The 17,972-nt window shown below is 34.8% G+C and overlaps 2 protein-coding genes across 2 annotated transcripts in view; one reads left to right on the top strand and one right to left on the bottom strand.

The window, feature by feature from the left end:
* The window catches only part of LOC136802591 (uncharacterized), a 151,230-nt gene extending 140,924 nt beyond the window's left edge, over positions 1-10,306 (top strand). Inside the window, exons 44-51 of the mRNA XM_067059346.1 lie at positions 138-297; positions 1,131-1,226; positions 2,573-2,731; positions 3,435-3,569; positions 4,322-4,633; positions 6,754-6,836; positions 7,683-7,764; positions 8,232-10,306. Of these exons, the coding sequence (XP_066915447.1) occupies positions 138-297; positions 1,131-1,226; positions 2,573-2,731; positions 3,435-3,569; positions 4,322-4,633; positions 6,754-6,836; positions 7,683-7,764; positions 8,232-9,857 (2,653 nt within the window). The 3' untranslated portion in view covers positions 9,858-10,306. The remainder of the gene's footprint in view (positions 1-137; positions 298-1,130; positions 1,227-2,572; positions 2,732-3,434; positions 3,570-4,321; positions 4,634-6,753; positions 6,837-7,682; positions 7,765-8,231) is intronic.
* Positions 10,307-13,228: 2,922 nt separating this feature from the next.
* Positions 13,229-17,972, bottom strand: part of LOC136802567 (cysteine protease ATG4B-like) — a 38,879-nt gene continuing 34,135 nt past the window's right edge. Inside the window, exon 14 of the mRNA XM_067059304.1 lies at positions 13,229-14,000. Within this exon, the coding sequence (XP_066915405.1) occupies positions 13,924-14,000 (77 nt within the window). The 3' untranslated portion in view covers positions 13,229-13,923. The remainder of the gene's footprint in view (positions 14,001-17,972) is intronic.

The raw sequence follows: 17,972 nt of genomic DNA, 5'->3' as shown, positions 1-17,972 counted from the left end.
AAGATTCCTGAAATTCGAGTTCGAATTAGCGAGAGTCGATGAAATGACAAATTTTAGCCATTTTCGTGGTGAGTGATGGAGAAAAACATTTTTCGTGTATCGCCAATTTCTTAAATTTCCTCGGTTTTATTTTGCAGCTATGTTCAGATGACGTTCCGCAAATTTAAAAAGAAGAAATTTTCCGATCTTCTCTTTAAATTGGACAAGCAATATCTCTTTAAACTGGACACACATACTCTATGTTTACATGGCGGTGAAAGCTTCCTTTCAATGACTACACTATCTTTGTTATTGCAGGTAAGAGGTGTCTGGTGAACTAGTTAAATCGGAATTTACTACTACCTTATTGGCCCTTTTCACGCCGGTCCTCGGCCTTTTTGGCGTAATTTTTTTCGTCACTGGCGTATTAAGGGCCAACGTAAAGGATCGGAATTAGATTACGGCCCGACTAAAAAAATTGAGCTTTGCGGTAAAAATGGTTGATAAGGCATTCGAATATTTCTATACTTCGAACTGATTTTAAGTCCCCGTCAAATGAGAAACTTTCGAGGAATACTTGCTATAATTCGGATCTCTTCGTAATATTCGAACAAATTAGATTCCCTGCGTTTGAGCTCGAATTAGCTAGAGTGAACCAATCACTTGATCTAGTTATGTTCGCTTTGAATCTGAAGAGCTGAGCTGGAAAATATTCTTTTAAACAAGAAAAACATTGGTCTTTTTACTTAAGAACATCCAAATTGTTCTTAAAATGTTCTCAATTATTATTTTTTATTTATTTCCTAAGAAAGAGTGTTTTAGAGTCCATGAAGCCTTAAAATGTTCTTGACTGGTTCGTGACATTTCGATTATTGAAGCCTTTTGCTCTCATATAGTTTCTTATAGAAAAAATTTGTGCTTTTTTGAATTATAAATGCAGTTTTATATCTATAAATTTTGCATGTACACGTTTCTTTATGAGAACAAACTGTATAAGAACATAAGGCTGACATGGCGCGAATATTAAGAACATTTTTAAGTTTCAAACTTTGGATATTGTTATAAGGAAAAAGGTGTACCCTGTTGCCATTAATTAACATCAATATTCCGTCAGATGAATTTTAAACGGTGATATTTTCCATGTTTTATAGTTATCACTCTTGATAGTTTCGATTGGAATGACACTACATGCGTATTCAAGACTTTTAGAACGTGGAGTGTCGTATATCACCACAAATCTTGCTAACGTAAGCATAATGTTAATTTTTATACCTACAATCGCTCAAACTGTGTTCAAGTGTAACATCAAACTTGTACACCAAACTATTAACAAAATCTCTCCACCAGCACTACAGGAATCCTTTGATTTCAAAGTCTTTTCTCATGCATATCAAACAAGAAATATGAACCTGAAGCTCCTAGAACGTCCCAAAGCTAAAACCTTGAACTATGGCTTAAAGTCCGTAAAATACCAATCGATATTAAATTGGAACCAACTAATATTGCACTCAAAAGAAGACCTAAGTTCACTGTCTTTGTATCTGCTTAACAAAAGAGCTGATAATCTCCTACACAGCTAACTCTGATTATGTCCTTATCTGTACTCCATCAACTTTGAGAATCTTTCCTTTTTAAGTTGAGACTTATTTGAAAAATAGATTAAAATTTTATTTTTCATTTTACAGTTCTAATTGTTAAATAGCATTTTTTGTTCTATCGGCACTTTTATGTTGTTGTGTAATAATCCCTTCCCTATTATTAAAATCCCAAACAAACATATACTTGCAACCAGGTAGTCATCCCATTGATTAGTCGGGTAACCTCTATATGGATGGCCTGGCCTGCTCCCCAACCTAATTATATTGTAATTTTTTCACATATTGTAAATTTTAGTTTAAATTATGCAGGCAAATAAATCATTTTTGAATTTTTGAATTTGAATATGGCAAAGAATTACGCTTGCGTTTTGTGTCATCTCAAGTGGTCAAAACCTTCAGCGTTTCAAACTAGGGATTCGCGGTTCGAGTCCCCGCTCCTTCCAAATCTTACGTTCAGTTCATAAATAGCCGAGATGGCCGTATCCCCGTGAAAACAATCGAAAAACTGCTTAAAAGTCCTAGATTGCTGGGCTATCCACGTTAAATATCGACTCTATCCATCTATCTCAAAAAGGACGCATTACATAAAACACAACGTTTATTCTACGCCATGTGCTTGAGTCTATTGAGGGCTTTTATATTACTATTCCTGCAACTGCTAAAAATAAATAAAAAGAACGACATATCCACCATTCACGTTCACTCCAAACTTTTGACCTCTCTTTGTTTGTTGCGAAGATTAAAGAATTGTATTTAAAAGAACGATACATTGAGCATGCGTTTTATTAATATGCAGGAATAACCATTCCCTTTCACTGAGCTGTATGATCTAGTTATTGCTTTTTAGTTCTTCGACTTTTCCAAAGCTCGTTCTAAGGATATAAGGGGCTAATAGTCCGTTAAATTCAACGAATCACCTTTTAGGCCAACCAAACCTTTTGATTTTCTTTCTTTTAAAAATGAATGAAAATTATCAATTCTTATTTTAATTTCAGGTATTATTGTTGATGTTATGTTGGGTCGTTTCCTCATTCTGGGTGTACGAGAAAACATTACAGACCGACTTTGATATTGCAATGAACAATCTTAGTTTTGATCCATATCTCGTGGAAGATGTTTTTCGCTCTATTCTTCTCTTCATTGAATTTCAACAGGTAAATACTCTAAGGTCCTGAATAGTAGGGGATCCTAAAAAAATGGAGAGTTCGAAATTCTTTTGAAATCTAATAAACTGGGGGTCAAATAAAAGGGAGTTGCGAAATTGTACTTCCAACAGCCCCCAAGATTAGGTAATTATAAGCTCAAACCAGACTATTTAGAGCAATTCAGATTTTGATAGCTGAAAATATTTTCATAGATTAATAAACGGAGGGTCCTAACGAGAACGGGGTGGGGGGTCGAAAATGTTTCGAAAATTAATAAGCGGGAGAGACGTTTAAAATTACTGGTGTTTATGTCATGATTTAAAGGCATAACTATAAAAGAAAGATCTTCACATCTAAGTAACTGGAAATCTATTGGAATAAAAATCGTCACTTATTTTACATTTTCCTGTGTAGATCAAAGGGAGTATTTTTGTACATTTTTGAACCTTTTATCACCGACACTCTTTCTAAATGTAGAGTTAGCGATCGCTTGTACTTTTGTCCGCCAATAATTTTACTCTTATAATATTTTTCAACTGATCTAAGGCCATAAAGGTTTAACACATTTTCCTGACATTCACTGCCAAACCTTTTCTCAGAAATCGAGAATTTGACCTCTCGGAATTTTATCAAAACTTTATGGGTTCATGAAACTTTCATTTGAGCCCTGGTAACTTGCTTACAAACCTAAATACATATATTCTCATTTTAGTTATGGAACAAAGTTCTCGGTGTTCTATCGTTCGTTGTTCTCATCAAATGGCTGTGGTTCTTTAAATTGTTTAGTTTAACAGCCAACTCTTTCAACTTACTCAAACGTGCCATATTACTGGCTGCACGCTATATGGTATGTATTAAGAAGTATTTCTTTGAAATGTCAAATCCTTTATTGGCACTCAAAATCTCAATTTTATTATCATATTTTAGAAATTTGAGATTTATATAGTCAGAACTAAACTCGAGACTCCTGGATGGGAGTCTTATTTCCTTATGGCCACTTATTTCCCATCCAGGACGCCCGCACGTGGTTTTTATACAAACGCCGGATTGAAAAATGCATTCCTCAAAAAAACAAAAGAACCGCTAGATACAATCCATCGTCGTGATTGCGGTGCGTTCTGGATGGGAAATAAATGGCTTCACTTTTTCTTGCCTGGGAAAGGTTAGAGATTCTTCTCTAGCCCTTCGGGCTTTAAACTCAATGAGTCAGAATATACATAAATGATGTATTTCGCCTTATTAGCCGAATTTCTCGAATATTGTATCCACCTATCAATCTTTAAAACATGAGAAGACAGAGTTATAGTCTACCAGGCAGGATTGACGTCATCAAATATTTGAAATGGTTACACAACTTACTTCATAAATACAGAATTTTGTCGTTATTTCTCTCTGGTAAGACCCGATCTCATTGCGGCGTTTGCTTAGGGTTGATAGGTATTGATTCCCTGTGTTCAAATAGGGCGAAGATTAATTCCCGCTAAATTTTTTTTTCGACCGCAAAAATTAGTGCCAGCTAAAAATTAGTCCCTTTTAAGGTAAGGCAGATGTTATATTTTGTTCATATTGGTTGAACTCTTTCTTTTTTAATATTTTCAGATTGTCCCACTCGTGTTATTATTGGGTTGTGCTCATGTTGCTACCATCTTACCTTCAACTCCTCTTCGCTCGTTTTATGATAACATCAAGATCCTCATCTTCTCTTCACCTTTCTACTTGCTACGTTCACAACAATATTGGACCAAATTCAAATCAAAATATCGAACGAAAATGAGCCAATCACAATCAAAGATGAACAATAGTTCTCCACAAATAAACCAATCAGATCAGACCAGTATGAGTGTACCATTTGTGGAAGAATTTCATGTTTTCATTGCTTGTGTTTTTGTATTTTGGATCAGTATACGCCTTGTAAGTTGTTTTACTTGCTTTTTATTTATTTTTTTTTATTTATTCTTTATTTAAAGTTGGGTACTAAAAATCTAGATTTTACAAATGAATATAAAGTCTAATTAAATTCAACTTAGTAAAAAAAAAAGAAGAAAAATAACAAAATATTAATTTTAGTGAATTTTAGTGATTTTAGTGAATCTAGGTTCTTAATATTGGATGGTAATTTGTTCCAGGTAGAGACTACTCTGAAATCGAAAGTATTTACAGCAAAAACACTATCATATTTTTCATATAATGGTAAAGCTAACGTATGACCAGAACGCTTTTGTTATCAAAGGCTCATAGATTCATGTCTTACCCTTACCCTGATATTATTTTTGCGTAATCGCATGATCTCGAATATTTTAGTAAGTCATTTAGTAAGTAATTGCGACATCAGTCGGAGGCGATCCGAAGGCTCCTCTTTCGATAGCTATCCGAAGGTAGGAGAGGGTGCCACTCTTTCTCCCTGGATTGCTCCACTTACCCTTGGACCATGTTCACACGTTACCGTTCCGTTTCACTCCGGTATGATTTTCGTTACGGATCGAGTGTGTTTATATTGGTTTCGGAACGTCTCGGAGCAAGAAAACGGAGCAGTTCCGTTCCGATGAAAAAAGTGGAGCGAAACCCTTTCGATCTGTTTTGCTTTGTAACGTCTTCTTTTTTGACGTTTCGAATTTTGAGGTTCACACTTGTTTCGGAACGGAACGAACCGTAACGTCTGAACATGGTCTTGATCCTACTCTTAATTGCTGAGCATCAAGCAGAGAGTTATCAAGTACCGTTTTGGAAATCTTTAGTATAATCCGGCTGGGGGTTGAACCCTCAACCTTTCGCACCTTAGCCGAATGCTCTATCACTGCACTACGGTCGCTAATTTTTCATTTAGTCTGGTAGAATCAGGTTATTATCTTGAAAAAATGAATAATATGGGGATGAAATGGTTCTTTATTGGTCTTTTGTGGGTCCAAGAACCATAAAAAAAATCTCGCTTTCGATTCGAAATATTTTGGACCTTTTTCGGGGCGTTTTATGATGACGTCATTTTCAGTACAAACCCGCCAGAAATAAATTTCAACTGTTCTTAAGATGGGGTCAATTTTTTAAATTACATCAATTAGACCTCTGGTCCGAAATGACCCCAAATCTGCCATAATCAATAGGATTTATATTTTCAAACCAGGCTCAAAAGATGGGCCTTGAAACGTACTAGCTAAAAGATGGTATGACTTATAGAGTTTCAATGGCTAGATCACGATATATTTTGGGTTTTTAAGATCAATTACTTTTTCTGAGTCCACACATTTTAACCTTTCAAAGCCGCTATTTTTTTTGAAAAAGGCCAAAAAGTTCATCATTTTTTTCTGGAAATTTATTCTTTCAAAGGCAATTTATCGACCAGGCCAAACGATTCAGGTATCAACTTTGGTATCGTTGGAAAGCTCTTTCTCTCAGCTACAAAAAATAGCGGATTTTTTTTCTCTGAATCTCAAGTGGTCAGGAGTTATGACCAAAAGACTGTGTATCGGTAAAATGACCTTTTCAAACCGTATATATATACGTCTTTCGCCTCCTAAGGGTTAAGACATTTTAGATGAGTCAGCATACTTTAAATATCTTGTAAATATTCGTTTGGAAATGAAAATCTTATTGAGTAGTTTATGAAGTCAGTCACCTTGAAATATGACAGATTTTGGGTCATTTTGGACCAGCGGTTCTAATAAACGAAATTTCAAAAACAACACCATTTTTGTTTTCTGTTTTTTACGATCTTTCAGATAAAACAGTCTCGAAATTTATTTTTCAAACATTTTTGAAATCTTCTTTCCAGGGGTTCGTTTGTACTGAAAGTTGACGTCATCATAGAATTTTCCAAAAAGGGTCCAAAATTTTTGGAATCGAATGCGTGATTTTTTGGGTGGTTCTTGGACCCTAAAGGAACTTCCGTGCCAAATTTCATCCCCATTTGATTTATTTCAAGGTTAGGGCCTTTTTTGATGTAATTTTATCAGACTAATTGGAATAAACCCGTTCAAAAAATGATTCCTCCATTTTATTAATTGCTTTTTCACACAACTTTGTTTTTTCTTTCCTAGACGTTCATATTTTTCATCGGACATTTTCGAAGATTGGGTCTTTCTAAGAAACGTATCAACTTATTATGGCTGCTCAAAAGGGGGTAAGTGTCCATGTTTTTAGTGTCAAATTTCGCATTCTAAACCAATATTACTGGAGGATTGGGGCCTATATTCTTGTAACAGTTACCTCTCTGTAATTCGATCTTCAAGGGACCAAGAGTTCTCTTCGAACTACAGAAAGATTCGAATTAAAGAAAGTATTTTGTACTGGTTTCTATCTAAGTTCGAATTATAGAAAGATTCAAATAGTAGAGGTTCGAATTAGAGAGAGTTTACTGTATTTTGGGGGATTGGAAGTGTAATGGTGTTTTTTTCCGGCAGAACATTACTTTTAAATACCTCATTTATTGCATTTATTGTATCTCCTACCATTTGCTTACACAGTATTTTTGTTTGGCGCTGCGCGAGCATAAATTTTGAGAATTTTTTTTTTGTCTATTCTGCTTTGTCAGCTTAGAGGCGCGCCTATCCATAATCAATGTGATAAAAAAGAATATCTTTAAGGTTTAGGGGCATAATTCCCTATACTAATTTTCACATATTTTATGGGTATTCTCTCAACCATTGGGCCATTCCATTAAATTTTCATACTGTGGGTGGATGAGCCTTTTCAATTCAAAAAATATTTCTTGGAAATGTGTTGAAAATGTGCACAAAGACCCTTAGAAAATTTCATTTCAAACAATAAAGTGACGGTGGATAAACTAAAATCAGTCTTTTACCAACTGGAAAAATGAAAAAGAAACACTCTTTTAGACCCCTTGGAAATTCTGCTCGAATTACCCCCTGGAAATGTTCGACCAGCTCCTTGTATGGATATAAAATGAAATGACCTATTGACTTTAGTAAGATTTTTCAAAAACCTTCGTAATTTTTTTTACATGTAGTATGTCATACGGCGCATCGTACTTCCGTAAGAAGAGGTATCAACGGAAACAAAACCACGTCATCCCAAGCAAAGTATCAAAGGTATAGAACAAGTGTGCCATTTTTATCGCATCGATTGATGATTTGGCATTTATACATTTTTTTATAAGAACATCCAAAATTTTTGAAGATTTGTTAACTTTTTGAATTTTAAGCCTGAAAATGTTCTTAATACTGTTATTTTCACAATTTTGTGAGTATTTGTGTCCTTTTCCTAAGAAACTGGGTGTTTTAGAGTCTGTAAAGCCTTAAAACGTTCTTAACTTTTTTTTCGCAATCATCATGGAATTACATAACATTTTCTAGATCATTAACGAGTTGTATATAACGCAATTGCGTTAAGGCGCTACATTCTTACGATTTTCATCATACCGCAATAGCGCGGTAAAAAAGATTTTTTTGATTTTTGATACATCAGTTGAGGTATATTTAAATGGCTTCATTTATTTGTTTTGAAGCGAATGTTCGGAACTATATCGTGCAAACATTCTAATTTTCTCCATCTGTAGAAACACGTGTACTCAGAGATTGATTATCAACTAGAAGAAGTCTTATACTGGTTAAATGAATGTGCTTATGTCGACAAGGAGGAAGACCAGTACGAATGGATGCTTCGATATTCCGTCAAAAACAACACTCCGTCAGACGACCTTCATCTCCAGCGACTATCGGGTGAGTTGATGAATGAGTTTGTTGCTGAAGATATTGAAGATGTTGATCCTGACGACGTCACGACGCTTACGTCATCGGAATTTTTGCCGTATCAAGATGACGGAGGAACGACAACTTCAACAGCTTGTTTTGAAAACTCGTCTATTTGTTGTCGAGATGAGATATGTGAGGATTTTGAGGATGAGATGAAACCGGTGAGTGGGACGTCAGAAATCTTTGAAGATGAAGAAGAACCTTCTATAAATCATGAGATTACTCAGGTGGATTTTGGTTTTCAATCACTGCCCAAAACAAATTTGGTTGAAGTTGTACCAGTTCAAAATATGTCAACTCATCAGAGTGAAATGTCAAAGAAAGATGTGTCGGGAATTTACAAGGAAGATCTCTTACAGATGATGCCGAAACAAGAACCACGTGAAAGACATGCAGCGCCGTTCCGTCGATTCCAGCTAAACGATATGAGTCTTGATAATACACGCGCTAATAGTGGTTCACTTAATACGACTACAAGCCAACTTCAGTCAGGAGTTGGTACATTCTCAAGACCAATCATTATTGATCAGCTTCGTGAAAGTGAAATTAAATTTGAAGAAGGAATGCAAGAGACGATCAGGAAAATTCAAACAATGGAACGAAAACTGAACGAATACGATTACGATTCAGATGTAGATTACAACAACCTTGTACATCGATCTGTTACCATGACAACACAGAAACCATCTTCCAAACAAGTGAAATTCCAGAGCACTGACCTTGTTAAGAAAGATACGGCCCTAACAAGAAACGCAAGCCCTACAAATGATATGCATAGAGGAATTTTGAAGAACAACACTGTTACTGATAAACCTCCGATTTATCCGGTATTGTACCAAAGGAGTAACGAGAATGATACCACAACACAATCTCAAAGCTCTGGCTCTACATACAGTAAGAAAAAGATCTCCAATCTTAATATTCATCAAAATGCAGGTAGTAATTCACAAAGATACCAACCAAATCAATATCTTATCCCAGAAGTAAACGAAGATTCGGGAATCGATTCTCAACAATCTCCGACGAATTCGAAAAGATCTCTCAACTATTCACATAAGCAGGTTCTGAATCAGTCTGTTACGGAAAGCCATCCGGAGTATCTACGCCATCCCAACCAAGTGACAGATCCTCATGGTGCTGCCAACAGACCGTCTTTCAATAGTCTGTCAAAAGACTTTTATCCAGATATTCCAGCACAGAAGGATTATCTACCTAACAGAAGATTCCTACCCCAACTTCCGACCAACGCAAGTCTATCCTCCTCTTCTGCTCCCGGTGGAAGACATATAGCTAGGAAACCTAGATATTCTAAGAGACGCGGTAATCAATACAGCCAGTCTAGCTATAGAAGAGGTGGACGACAATTGAGATATGATGCTTTGAATCAAGGTTATGAAGCTGAGAATGAAGAGGATGAGGATACAGTTTAAATGGTGAAAACTGAAAATAAAACTAATGTGCGACTAAAATTGGCTTATTGTTCTTATAGTGTGAACGACCCTGATTTTTTTTCAAATAAGTAATAGTTTTAAATTGGTATATTAAAAAAAGTATTGAAATTACAACTTTTACTTTATTGGTATAAATTACCGTGGAGATTAAATTTTGCGGGATTTAATTTCGCGGATTGCGTTATCAGAAGACAATATTTTCATGTTTGATTTTGTTCAAAAGAATTTCGCGGATAAGACCTTTCCAAATTTCCATTGGGACTTAATTTCGCGGCTGACACCCAAATCCGCGCAATCTGCGCGAAAATTTATCCCATTAAAGTAGTCCATCAGAGATTACTTTAACTAATAGAGTTGAAGAAAGAATTGAAAATTCATGCAAACTATGAAGTTCTAAAGATAGAACTTGGACGTGTCTAAAATCTTAAAGTCAAAGTTTATATTTTCTGAATTTGAGAAAAAATATTCTTATTAAGGGCTCTGAACATAGTCAAAAAATTGATTTTGGTATTTGAGCATAAAAGTTATGTTTCAGGTTCCTTTACACTTTTAACAAAGAATTGCCTTTACAAATTGCTTTTTGATCAAATCCCATAAAAGTAATTAAGAATTTAATTATAAAAATGACGTTATGAACTTTAAAAAGACGTTAATAATATATCGCATCATCCTCTTTTAAAAAAAGTGCTAAGTTTTAATGGGTAATTAACCTTTTTGTTTCGGAATTTTGTCAAACTGTCCGCAAAGAATTGAACTGTTTTAAATTTTTCGGAAAAATTTTCTAAATTAATGCATCAAAAGTAATAGCTGTTTTTCTATGAACAATTGGTCAAAAAACTCTTTTTTAAAGATTTTGAGACAAGTAAGCTTTTAGAAAAATTTAGCAAAAATATATTTTTAGTTCGGTAAAGGATACACCATATGCCACAAAAGTTTTTCAAAATATTTCTTCTTCGACCAAACTAAGCTCTTCAAAGTTGAAATACTCTTCGTCGCAAAAGTCTTCATTTTCTTCTTCATCAAACTTTTTCTTTGCGATTCATAAATTTTCAGACTCAAGGATAGTTGGCCTAACAGAAAATGTGTGCTAAAAAATAAATACAATTGTGCATTTTTGACTAGAAAGCATAAAATTTGGNAAAGTGTGCATCAATTGTGCGTTTTTGACTAGAAAGTATGAAATTTGGTACAGTGGTACCTTAGGGGGTAAGAAACATTTTAAGCCTCTGACCCTCTTCCGGAACACCTGTTTGTGTATTTTACAGACCAGAATGCCTCCCAGGCAAGAGAAAGAATTTTTATTATCAAAGCATGTCATATGATATATCGTTGGAAAGGTTTTCTCACACTGATTCTAAAAAACATCACAACATATATCTGAAAATGGACTGGGTCCGAGTTATGAGCTACGGAAGTAATTTACAGACCAGTCTGCATGCCCGAAAACTTTTTTTATTTTTGTTCCAAAACATGTCATATCATATACCGTTGGAAAGGTTTTTTCACACTGATTCTAAAAATCATCCTGATATGTATCTCAAAATGGACTGGGTCCGAGTTATAGGCCATGGGGGTATTTTACAGACCAGAATGGCTCCTGGTCCATAACTCGGTCCTAGTCCATTTTCAGATACATGTTGTGATGTTTTTTAGAATCAGTCTGAGAAAACCTTTCAAACGGTATATAGCATGACATGTTTTGGAGATAAACATATTTTTTGTATGCCCGGGAGCCGTTCTGGTCTGTAAATTACTAGTATGGCTTATTTCACGGACCCAGTCTATTTTGAGATGCATATCATGATGATTTTTAGAATCGGTATGAAAAAACCTTTCCAACGTTATATGACATGACATGTTTTGGAACAAAAATAAAAAAAATTTTCGGGCATGCAGACTGGTCTGTAAATTACTTCCGTAGCTCATAACTTGGACCCAGTCCATTTTCAGATATATGCTGTGACGTTTTTTAGAATCAGTGTGAGAAAACCTTTCCAATGATATATCATATGACATGCTTTGAAGATAAAAAAAATTTTTCTTGGCTTGGAGGCATTCTGGTCTGTAAAATACACAAACAGGTGTTTCGGAAGTGGGTCAGAGGCTTAAAATGTTTCTTACCCCCTAAGGTACCACTGTACCAAATTTCATGCTTTCTAGTCAAAAATGCACAATTGTATTCATTTTTAGCACACTTTCCCTGGACTATGAGACAGGGGTGTATGTAAAAATACACATGACCATAATTAAAGTAGTTATGTGGGATGTTCAGACTAATAATTTGAGATAGTATAGGTCTTTATGACCGTCTCCGATGAGTCTTTCCGAGCAACTAAAATATAAATACAAAAGAGGACTGTAAAAAATAAAAGAGCGGGTCACGTGCTAATCACGTGACCCGTGACTACTTATAGTTATATAACTCATCTTTGTTCTTCACACTCCCCCAAAACAAAGGAAAGTGATTGTGTCTTCGTCACTTGTGAATTTAATTTGGCTTTTGTCCTTTTGGTCTCTTTGTTCTTCAAATTCTACCGGATAAAGTTTACTTACCGGTCTTTTCAAAGTTTGTAGTTTACCGTTGGTAATAACGTTTACTTCTGCAGCACGAATTTTAAAGTCTTTACTGCGAATAAGTTTCTTAACTCGACCGAGTCTCCATTGACTACGTTTCAATCGTTCATCTTTAATCAATACTACATCGCCTTTGTTTGCGTGTAAACTACTGTTCGACTTTTTACGTCTTTGATGTTCTCGTAGTTCAAGAAGGTATTCGTTTTGCCATAAAGTCCAAAAATGATCAACAAGTTCTCGAACCCGTGATAACTGTTCGGAAGGTTCGAGATTTTCGGTTTCTGAATCTGGTAATTGCACTTGTATTATATAACATCTTATTTTAAAGTTACGTCACGTTGTAGTAATAGGTCACGTGTACTTATTTTTTATAACACGTGTTTTTCTTTTGAAACATTTTTAGTTCACGTTTAGACCCGTATCGGACGGTTGTCAATTTTTTCTTGGAGATTCTTTTTATGGTCCACACGAGAAACCGGATTTAATATTAATTTGGATTCGAGTTTATGGTTTTTTGATTTTAATTTCGTGGTGAAATTGAGTTTGTGAATTCATGAATTTTGTGTTTTGATTTTGTNAAAACATACGATAGTCAAAAACTTTAAATTCCAAAGTGTGACGCAGAGCGAATTTTTGTTATATACGCTGTATAATTAGGAGTTCTAAAAAAAATTAATTTTGCTGTGTGCATGTCTGGAAAAAGCAGCTATTTATTCATCATGAGAACGAAAGAAAAGAGTGAACAGCGAGGAAAAGATAGAACAACTAATTTTTTAGCATTGTGACTATCTTTCTTAAAAATATAGTAAATTATTATAAGTTACAAATACAAACAATAAAATTCCAACTTGCATTATAATTTATCTACAACAATCGAATTTGTTTAGCAACAAGAATGTTCCTTCAACTTTGTACTTGATTTGTTATTAGCGGAAAGACTGGACAGGTCATAATTTTTTAAGGCAGAAATTGACCTTTTTATACATGGCATATCAATCATGAAAATTTGCAATGGTCAATCCTGACGACGATGAAATTTGTATAGAAGAGATTTCTTTCATTACAAAGGAATACATCAAACGGTAGCTTAAAAACTTTTGAATAGTGCGTAGATTATTTGAAAAATGGAAAAAGAGAGGTTCAATTTCTCATTCAAAAAAAGCATTTTATATAAATTTGATGCTTTTTAAATCCACAAATTAAACCGTTAAATTCTCAATCGCTGCTGTTGCCGTAATTAGTACAATGTCGTTATCATCTAGAATAAAAGCGTTTCTTTTGTTAACTGTGTTAAGGAATCCGTAACAAAGATATAGACTTCAAAGCTGAGTTTCTAGTTATACCAGAGCAGGGAACTTGGTCAGAGACTCGTAAAAGTTTTTTACTTATTTAGTTTGGTCCATGTTAAAAGATGATAAATATAGTAATGCATGATGCCCATCAAGAGACATTTGACCCTGACGAATATTACTTATAAAATTTCGTATTCTTCACTTGAGTCGAACTTCTTCTCTTCTTCGCCGTAATCATACACCAACTCTGTGAAGTCTATAAAATGAAAACGCAGGATTTTTTTAATATTTACCAAAGGAAAAAATCATCATCTATCGTCTATTTGATTCTTCTTTACAGGGTGTTTCACAAAAGCTACTCAAAAAATAAACTCGACTTAAGGCCAGGGCAAAAACATTTCATCCAACATGATTTTCCAATGTTGGATGAAATGTTTGATGGAAAAACTTGCGATGGATGAAACAAAAATCAAGGCCGGGGCAAACTGATCCAACATTTCATCCAACATGGCTTGGAAAAAATGAAAATTCAAAAAATGAAAAGCAAAAAGTAGCACCAAACCAACCCAACACGAAAAATTACACAATTCAATGAGAGAGCTTCTTTGATCTCGCCGCAAATGTTGGATGAAATGTTTGATGGCGATCAGACTTCATCCAACACCGTCCAACAAGATATTTTTCTTCTTTTTTTGAATTTTCATTTTTTTCCAAAAATTTGAATTGACGCAAAGCGGTCCAACAGTTCATCCAACATCAGAAAAAGGATGAAATGTTGGATCGGTTTGCTCCGGCCTTTAAAGCCGAGGTAAACGATTCCAACATTCCATCCAACATGCCATTTTCTCTCTGTTGGACAGAATGTTGGAATCGTTTACTCGAATGCAAAAATCGGAAAGGAAGAAAAAATTATGTTGGAAGAAGAAAAAAGTGTTGGATGGGAGTTTGATCGCCATCAAACATTTTGTCCAACATTTACTTTTTTTTTGTATTGGATCATGTCGGATTCGTTTACTCAGCTCACATCCAACATTTGAAAGGGAATGACGGAAAGGGAATGACGGAAAATAAACCAAGGGGGAGGGGCACTGAAATTAAGCGATCTATCGTAGAGGTGTGGCCCTATAAAGGTACGTTTTTCAGACTTCCCAAAATGCACTGTAAGTGTTTTAGAAAATTTGACCGTTTTTTGCCTTCAAATAGGTAAATAAATTTCAGGAAATTGCACCATAAGAGGCGATATTTCGCCAGAATTTTCTCTGCATTGTAAGGGTCCAATTGTTAGACTATAATTTTTGTCCGCATGAACAGCAGTAGTGGCACTGGTTACACTGGGTATAAAAATCCTCGCCATTTCTAATTTGAAAAAAAAAATGAATTAAAAAAAGAATGAATGAACACCCATGTTGGCTGAAAATGATGTTGGACATTGCGACAAAACGATTTTAAGGAGATCCAACACCTTTCCAAAATTCTTCAAACATTCGTCCAACATTTCAATTTCTATGTTGGATGAAATGTTGGAATATTTACCTCGGCCTTTAGGGCCAGAGCAAACCAGTCCAACATTTCATCCAACATGCCTTTTTTCTGATGTTGGTTGAAATATTGAACCGATTTCGTCAATTCAAATTTTTGGAAAAAAAATAAAAATTCAAAAAAAAAAAAAGAATTGTGTTGGACGGTGTTGGATGAAGTTTGATCGCCATTAAACATTTCATCCAACATTTGCGGCGGAATCAAAAAAGCTCTCTCATTGAATTGTGTAATTTTTCGTGTTGGATTAGTTTGGTGGTACTTATTTCTTTATTTTTTGAATTTTCATTTTTTTCCAAGTCATGTTGGATGAAATGTTGGATCGCTTGGCCCCGGCCTTGATTTTCGCTTCATCCAACGCAAGTTTTTCCATCAAACAATTCATCCAACATTGGAAATCATGTTGAGTGAAATGTCGGACTAGTTAGCCCTGGCCTTTACGGAAAAACTTCGAACTTCTTCAACCTAAATTTTGGATTATAAATTGATGGTAAATTTATTCTAAAGTTTAAAGCGAAAATTTCGTTCCGAAAGCAGTCTTTGTTTTAGAAATATTAAAGATTTACCGTATTACTTCGAATAAACGCGGGGGGCGTTTCCACTCGAATAAACGCCCCCTCGAATAAACGCGACCCCCTTAAGGGAGGGGCGTTTATTAGAAACTTGTGACTTTAATAATTCAATACCAGTGTTTATTGGGTTTGAAAACGAAGATTTTAGTTCGCAAACTAACGCATCAAAATTTCGCAAAAAAGCTCGTTAGAATACTAACTCGTCGATTTTGAGCGCGAGAAAAGCTCGTTCGCAAACTAACGCGTCAAAATTTCGCAAAAAAGCTCGTTAGAATACTAACTCGTTGATTTTGAGCACGGAAAAAGCTCGTTCGCAAACTAACGCGTCAAAATTTCGCAAAAAAGCTCGTTAGAATACTAACTCGTCGATTTTGAGCGCGAGAAAAGCTCGTTCGCAAACTAACGCGTCAAAATTTCGCAAAAAAGCTCGTTAGAATACTAACTCGTTGATTTTGAACACGGAAAAAGCTCGTTCGCAAACTAACGCGTCAAAATTTCGCAAAAAAGCTCGTTAGAATACTAACTCGTTGATTTTGAACACGGAAAAAGCTCGTTCGCAAACTAACGTGTCAAAATTTCGCAAAAAAGCTCGTTAGAATACTAACTCGTTGATTTTGAACACGGAAAAAGCTCGTTCGCAAACTAACGTGTCAAAATTTCGCAAAAAAGCTTGTTAAAATACTAACTCGTCGATTTTGATTGTTGGAATGAGCACTTTAGGATTGGAAATGTAAAAAAATACAAAAAAGCTCGTTAGCAATCTAACTCATCAGAATTTCTCAAAAGAGCTTTTTAGAATACTAACTGGTCGACTTTGAGCGCGGGAAAAGCTCGTTAATGATTTAACGCGTCAAAAATAATTTAAAATGACGACTTATTTTTCATTGAGTGTAACAAAATTTTTGCTTTCCTTAAAATAACACCTTTTTGTAGTAGAAATGAAACAAAATTTGAGCTTTTGAGTCTTTACACAGTAAAAAAGTGAGACACATTTTGAAAAATGGCAGATATGGTCCACGGTAAGAATTAGGCTAAGAACCCTTTTATACAAGTGTTTGTGTTTTTATAAAAGCTCTTAAATGTTCAAAAAATATAAAAAAGCCAGTGAAATGAGCTTCTCTTGTTGACAATGATTCGATAATAAAGAAAGCCGATTTGAATAGAATTTCAATACAACTTTAAAGACAGACAAAAAGTTAACGGTCCATCTAATTTCTATCAATTTTATGCTCATGCTTATAAATTGACATTTTTCCTAATCTACGTTTAAAGATGCTTCTATTGATATATAATACAGTTAGTTTGGGTTACTATGACGTCATCTTGAGTCTAAAAAGTTACCAGAAAAATGCCAATTTTAGAGCATTTTCCATTATAAATTGTTAATTACCCTAAAGTAGGGCTCCCTCCTTTCACAAAAATATATATATACCATATATTTTATGCTTGAGACGTATAAACTAAATGTTAAACCTAAGAATGCTGTATGAATATTTTAGGATGATTTTCCCAAAAAAGTTAAGAATATCCATGATGAAATGGATTTACACCAAAAGGAAGTGATAAGCTGAAGACCGAAGTCTGAGATCAGGTACGGTACCTTGATTGAGTAATCATCCCCTGCCACTCTCACCCGTCAGCTTAACAAGAAGAAAGAAATTCAAACATAGGCACAAAGTCTGACAATACAGTTAAGTACAGCAGAAAAGAAAAGGTTGAAAAGTCGGCCTAGCACCCGGTTCGGCGTCCCGTGTCCGAGCGGCCGCCTCAAAGAGAAGAGGGAGCAGAAATGACAAAAAAATCAAGAAAATGAGACAAAGACATAAACAATGAAAAATATAAAAAATGATGAAAAAGTAAATAAACGACAAGTTCAATATTTTTTTGTAATTTTATTTGTAAATAAGGAAAACTCCTGACAGCAGGGAAAAGTCGATCATTTGAAAAAAGGAATTTTTCGGAATTTTCATGACGTCAGCAGAAATTAGGAAAAAAGGAAAACTGATATTTTTTGCTGACGTAATCAGAATTTCGAAAATTTTTTTTTTCAAATGATCGAATTTAGTGTGATACCTCTTTGGTGAAAGTTTGAAGATGATTGGTTAATAATCCTTGATAAA

The sequence above is a fragment of the Clytia hemisphaerica genome, unplaced genomic scaffold (assembly GCF_902728285.1).
Source record: "Clytia hemisphaerica strain Z4C2 unplaced genomic scaffold, Clytia hemisphaerica genome assembly, whole genome shotgun sequence".
Taxonomy (NCBI): Eukaryota; Metazoa; Cnidaria; class Hydrozoa; order Leptothecata; family Clytiidae; genus Clytia; species Clytia hemisphaerica.
The sequence above is the reverse complement of the archived record's forward strand: the minus strand, read 5'-3'. Positions and strand labels throughout refer to the sequence as shown.